The 6,581-nt window shown below is 52.0% G+C and overlaps 1 protein-coding gene across 1 annotated transcript; it reads right to left on the bottom strand.

The window, feature by feature from the left end:
- Window positions 1–2,361: 2,361 nt before the first annotated feature.
- Window positions 2,362–3,080, bottom strand: LOC136305379 (octapeptide-repeat protein T2-like; the record flags this gene model as incomplete). The annotated part of the gene is made up of 1 exon (XM_066208628.1): window positions 2,362–3,080. A coding segment is annotated over one exon (719 nt), but the record flags the coding sequence as incomplete, so codon positions are not given.
- Between the last annotated feature and the right edge of the window lie 3,501 nt (window positions 3,081–6,581).

Genomic DNA, 6,581 nt, shown 5'->3' with positions numbered 1-6,581 from the left:
CAGTCCCTGTTCCCAATAAATCCCAGTCCCTATTCCCAATAAATCCCAGTTCCTATTCCCAATAAATCCCAGTCCCTGTTCCCAATAAATCCCAGTCCCTATTCCCAATAAATCCCAGTCCCTGTTCCCAATGAATCCCAGTCCCTGTTCCCAAGGAATCCCAGTCCCTATTCCCAATAAATCCCAGTCGCTGTTCCCAATAAATCCCAGTCCCTGTTCCCAATGAATCCCAGTCCCTGTTCCCAATAAATCCCAGTCCTCGTTCCCAATAAATCCCAGTCCCTATTCCCAATAAATCCCAGTCCCTGTTCCCAAGGAATCCCAGCTCCTATTCCCAATAAATCCCAGTCCCTATTCCCAATAAATCCCAGCCCTCAGTCCCAATTAAACTCTGGACATTCCCAACAAATCCCAGCCCCCATTCCCTGGGAAGAACTCCCAGCCCCCATTCCCAACCTATCCCATTCCCAGCCCCCATTCCCAACCAATCCCATTCCCAGCCCCCATTCCCAATCAATCCCAGCTGCCATTCCCGAGGACTCCACTCCCAGCTGCCATTCCCCAGGAATCCCTGGCCATTCCCAATAAATCTCAGTCTCTATTCCCAAGGAATAACTCCCAGCCCCCATTCCTGAGGACTCCCGCTCCCAGCCCCCATTCCCAACCATTCCCAGCCCCCATTCCCAAAGAATCCCAATCCCAGCCCCCATTCCCAGCCCCCATTCCCGCTGACTCCTGCGGTTTTTCCAAGGTTTTTTTTCCTGATTTCCCCAGGTTTTTTTCCTGGTTTTCCTGGGGTTTCGGCCTGGTTTTCCTGCGGTTTTTCCCAGATTTTTTGTGATTTCCCCAAGTTTTTTTCCTGTTTTTGGGGGGTTTTTCTGGTTTTCCTGGGGTTTTTCCCTGTTTTTTTTCCTGATTTTCCCAAGTTTTTTTCCTGTTTTTTTGGGGGTTTTTCTGGTTTTCCTGGGGTTTTTCCCTGTTTTTTTTCCTGATTTCCCCAGGTTTTTTTTCCTATTTTTCCTGGGGTTTTGTCCTGGTTTTCCTGCGGTTTCCCCCGGTTTTTTTCCTGATTTCCCCAACTTATTTTCCCTTTGTTTCCCCCTCTATTTCCCGGTTTTTCCCCCTATTTCCCCCCTGATTTTCCCGGGTTTTATCCCCAATTTTTTTCCCCCTATTTTCCCCATGATTTCCCCCCCTGATTTTCCCATTTCCCCCCCCTATTTCCCCCCGATTTTCCCAGTTTTTCCCCCTATTCCCCCCCAATTTCCCAGTTTTTCCCCCTATTTCCCCCCCTGATTTTCCCAGTTTTTCCCCTATTATTCCCCCTATTTCCCCCCCTGATTTTCCCAGTTTTTCCCCTATTTTTCCCCCTATTTCCCCCCCTGATTTCCCTATTTTTCCCCCTATTTCCCCCCCCTGATTTCCCAGTTTTTCCCCCCTATTTCCCCCCCTGATTTCCCCATTTCCCCCCCTATTTCCCAGTTTTTCCCCCCTATTTCCCCCCTGATTTTTCCCATTTTCCCCCCCTATTTCCCCCCTGATTTCCCCAGTTTTTCCCCTATTATTCCCCCAATTCCCCCCCTGATTTCCCTATTATTCCCCCAATTTCCCCCCTGATTTCCCCTATTATTCCCCCTATTTTCTCCCCTGATTTCCCCATTTTCCCCCCCAATTTCCCAGTTTTTCCCCCTATTTCCCCCCCTGATTTTCCCAGTTTTTCCCCCTATTATCCCCCTATTTCCCCCCCTGATTTCCCTATTTTTCCCCCTATTTCCCCCCTGATTTCCCCATTTTCCCCCCCTATTTCCCGGTTTTTCCCCCAATTTCCCCCCTGATTTCCCCTATTATTCCCCCTATTTCCCCCCTGATTTTCCCAGTTTTCCCCCCTATTATCCCCCCCCGATTTTCCCAGTTTTCCCCCCTATTTCCCCCCTGATTTTCCCAGTTTTTCCCCTATTTTTCCCCCAATTTCCCCCCCCGATTTCCCTATTTTTCCCCCAATTTCCCCCCCGATTTCCCTATTATTCCCCCAATTTCCCCCCCGATTTTCCCAGTTTTCCCCCTATTTCCCCCCTGATTTTCCCAGTTTTCCCCCTATTATTCCCCCTATTTCCCCCCTGATTTTCCCAGTTTTTCCCCTATTATTCCCCCAGTTTTCCCCCCCCGATTTCCCCGGCCTTTCCTCCCCCCTCCCGCTCCCCTCGGGCGCTTTTCCCGAGGCCGCTCCAGGTGCGGCGGGCCATTCTTTTCCTTTGGGAAGCGGCGGCCCCGCGCCTCCTCCTCCTCCTCCTCCTCCTCCTCCTGCTCCCGGTGCCGAGCCGTGCGGCGGGAGCAGGAAGCCAAATCCGCCTCTGGAATCGCTCACTGGCTCCTCGTTGGCGGCTCCCGCGGGACGCCGGGGTCAGCCGGGCGGTTTGGCCCGGGCCGCCTCGGGTTACAACGCCGCCGCCGTTCCCGGTGCCGGAGCCGTTCCCGCTCCCGGTCCCATTCCCATCCCCGGTCTCGGTGCCGTTCCCGGTCCCGGTGCCGGTCCCAGACCCGTTCCCGTTCCCGTTCCAGGTGCTGTTCCCGGAGCCATTCCCGGTCCCGTTCCCAGTCCCGGTGCCGTTCCCGGAGCCATTCCCGGTCCCGTTCCCATTCCCGGTCCCGTTCCCGGTGCCGTTCCCGTTCCCAGTCCCGTTCCCGGTCCCGGTTCTGGTCCCGGAGCCGTTCCCATTCCCGTTCCCGGTCCCGGAGCCGTTCCCGTTGCCAGTCCCGGTCCCGGTCCCGGTCCCGGTCCCATTCCCGTTCCCATTCCCGTTCCCGTTCCCGTTCCCATTCCCGTTCCCGGTCCCGTTCCCATTCCCGTCCCCGGTCCCGTTCCCGGTCCCGTTCCCATTCCCGTTCCCGGTCCCGTTCCCATTCCCGTTCCCGGTCCCGTTCCCATTCCCGTTCCCATTCCCGTTCCCATTCCCGGTCCCGTTCCCATTCCCGTTCCCGGTCCCGTTCCAATTCCCGGTCCCGGTCCCATTCCCATTCCCGTTCCCGGAGCCGCTGCGCGGCCGCGGGACTTTGGGGATCCTGCCCGGGGGGGGTCCGGTCTGGGACCCCGCGGAGAGACGGCTTAGCCCGGGAAAATCCCGGGAAAACCGCGGGGAAGGGGCGGGGGGATGTGGGGAAGTGGGATGTGGGGAGATGGGATGTGGGGAGATGGGATGTGGGGAGATGGGATGTGGGGAGATGGGAATTGGGATGTGGGGAGATGGGATGTGGGGAGATGGGAATTGGGATGTGGGGAGATGGGATGTGGGGAGATGGGAATTGGGATGTGGGGAGATGGGAATTGGGATGTGGGGAGATGGGAATTGGGATGTGGGGAGATGGGAATTGGGATGTGGGGAGATGGGATGTGGGGAACTGGGAACTGGGATGGGGAATTGGGAACTGGGAGATGGGAACTGGGATGGGGAGCCAGGAACTGGGAACTGAGATGGGGAACTGGGATGGGGAACTGGGAACTGGGATGGGGAACAGGAAATGGGAACTGGGAACTGGGATGGGGAACTGGGATGGGGAACGGGAAATGGGAACTGGGAGATGGGAACTGGGAACTGGGAGATGGGAACTGGGATGGGGAACAGGAACTGGGAACTGGGAGATGGGAACTGGGAACTGGGATGGGGAACTGGGATGGGGAACAGGAAATGGGAACTGGGAGATGGGGGAACTGGGAACTGGGATGGGGAACAGGAACTGGGAACTGGGAACTGGGATGGGGAACAGGAACTGGGAATTGGGAGACGGGAACTGGGATGGGGATATGGGAACTGGGAATGGGGATGGGGAACGGGAAATGGGAACTGGGATATGGGAACTGGGAACAGGGATATGGGAACTGGGATGGGGAACGGGAACTGGGAGACGGGACGTGGCATTTGGGATGTGGGGAATGGGAAACGGGGATCGGGGAACTGGGAAAAGGGATGTGGGGAACTGGGAATTTGGTTGATCCCAGGGAAATCGGGAAAAGGGGAGCGGGGAGGGAGGGGGAATGGGATGTGGGGAAGTGGGAACTGGGAAACTGGGAAGAGGGATGTAGGGAAGGGGACGCGGAAGTGGGAAAAGGGAACTGGGAAACTGGGATGTGGAGAACTGGGAAGTGGGAAAAGGGAACTGGGGAACTGGGATATGGAGAACTGGGAAGTGGGAAAAGGGAATTGGGGAACCGGGATATGGAGAACTGGGAAGTGGGAAAAGGGAATTGGGGAACTGGGATATGGAGAACTGGGAAGTGGGAAAAGGGAATTGGGGAACCGGGATATGGAGAACTGGGAAGTGGGAAAAGGGAATTGGGGAACTGGGCGAATTCCCGGGATGGACGGACGGGACGAGGGAAGGATGGGCCTGGATCTTCCCAGCTCCCAGCACGGGGTTCCCGTGGGCGGCGACAATTCCAGGAATTCCATGGGATCCCCCGACCGCTTTGGGATTTTAGGGATGACCTCGTTCCCTCCTGCTATCCCAGGGTCGGAGCAGCCCCGGATTTGGGGGGAACTTCACCCCCCGCCCCCTTCCCCAAATTCCCGATTTTTCCGTCGGAAGCCATTCCATGTTTCCCCGCATCCCAAACCCCTCCGCAGCTCTCCCAGAAAAAAAAAAAAAACCCGGAGAAAAGCCCTGGAAGGACGTCTCGAGATTCCCCAGCACGTTCCTGGTTTTTCCCTGGATCCCGGGGGTGGAATTTTCCAGGCGGAATTCCCGGCTCCAGGAACTGCTGGGGTTAACGAGGGGGAACCGGGAATTCCGGCCGGGAATTGCGGCCGGAGCTGATTTATGGGCAGGAGCTGCTGGAAAAACGATCCCAAATTTTGGCGCTTCCTGCAGCTGGAAAGAGGGGGAAGGCGAGCCCCAGGCCCCGAGGGAAAAACGGGAATGGGAATACTCAGCTCCTCCTGGGAATTCCCCGGGTTTTTTCCGGGAATTCTCGGGGGTTTTTTTTGGGAATATTCAGGTTTTTTTCTGGGAATTCTCAGGTTTTTTCTGGGAATATTCAGAGGTTTTTTCCTGGGAATTCTCGGGTTTTTTTCTGGGAATTCCCAATTTTTTTTCTGGGAATATTCAGAGTTTTTTTCTGGGAATTCTCGAGGTTTTTTTCTGGGAATTCCCAATTTTTTCTCTGGGAATTCTCAGGTTTTTTCTGGGAATATTCAGAGTTGTTTACTGGGAATTCTCGGGTTTTTTTCTGGGAATTCTCGGGTTTTTTTCTGGGAATTCCCAATTGTTTTTCTCTGGGAATTCTTGGATTTTTTTTCTGGGAATATTCAAAGTTTTTTTCTGGGAATTCTCGGGGTTTTTTTCTGGGAATATTCAGAGTTTTTTTCTGGGAATTCTCAGGGTTTTTCCTGGGAATTCCCAGTTTTTTCTCTGGGAATTCTCGGGGTTTTTTTCTGGGAATATTCAAAGTTTTTTTTTCTGGGAATTCTCGGGGTTTTTTCTGGGAATTCCCAATTTTTTCTCTGGGAATTCTCAGGTTTTTTCTGGGAATATTCAGAGTTTTTTTCTGGGAATTCTTGGGGTTTTTTCTGGGAATACTCAGGTATTTTTTCCTGGGAATACTCAAGTTTTTCCTGGGAATACTCAGGTGTTTTTTTTTTTTACCTGGAAATATTCATTTCTCCTGGGAATACTCAGGTATTTTTTCCTGGGAATACTCAGACTTTTTCCTGGGAATACTCAGACTTTTTCCTGGGAATACTCAGATTTTCCCCCGAAACACCCGTTTTTCCCAGGAGGCTGCACCTCAGAACTCCCTCAGAAACAGTTTGAAACTCCCTAAAAAAAGACTCCAAAATTCCCTAAAAAACACCCGTCAAGTTCCCGAAAAACCATCCCGAAATTCCAAAAAAAACCCCCATAAAATTCCCTAAAAACCACCTCAAAATTCCCTAAAAACCACGTTTAAATTCCCTAAAAACCACCTCAAAATTCCCTAAAAACCACGTTTAAATTCCCTAAAAACCAACCCTCAAAATTCCCTAAAAACCCCATAAAATTCCCTAAAAACCACTCTGAAATTCCCAAAAAAACCCCCATAAAATTCCCTAAAAACCACCCACCTCAAAATTCCCTAAAAACCCCATAAAATTCCCTAAAAACCACCTCAAAATTCCCTAAAAACCACCCCAAAATTCCCTTTTAAACCCCCAAAAAGTTCCCTAAAAACCACCTCAAAATTCCCTAAAAACCACCCTGAAATTCCCAAAAAACCCCCCATAAAATTCCCTAAAATCCACCCTGAAATTCCCAAAAAACCCCCCATAAAATTCCCTAAAATCCACCCTGAAATTCCCAAAAAAACCCCATAAAATTCCCTAAAAACCACCTCAAAATTCCCTAAAAACCACCCTGAAATTCCAAAAAAAACCCCATAAAATTCCCTAAAAACCGCCTCAAAATTCCCTTTAAAAAGACCTCCACATTCCCCTTTCTCCTTTTTTCCCCTTTTTTCCCCTTTTTTCCCCTTTTTCCCTTTTTTTCACTTTTCTTCCCCTTTTCCCCCCTTTTTCTTCCCCTTTTTTCCCTTCTCTTCCCTTTTCCGTTTT

This window comes from Chamaea fasciata, unplaced genomic scaffold (genome assembly GCF_029207755.1).
Source record: "Chamaea fasciata isolate MVZ Bird 193981 ecotype frontalis unplaced genomic scaffold, bChaFas1.0.hap1 SCAF_383, whole genome shotgun sequence".
In the NCBI taxonomy this organism is placed as follows: Eukaryota; Metazoa; Chordata; class Aves; order Passeriformes; family Sylviidae; genus Chamaea; species Chamaea fasciata.
This window is presented reverse-complemented; position numbering and strand designations above follow the sequence as displayed.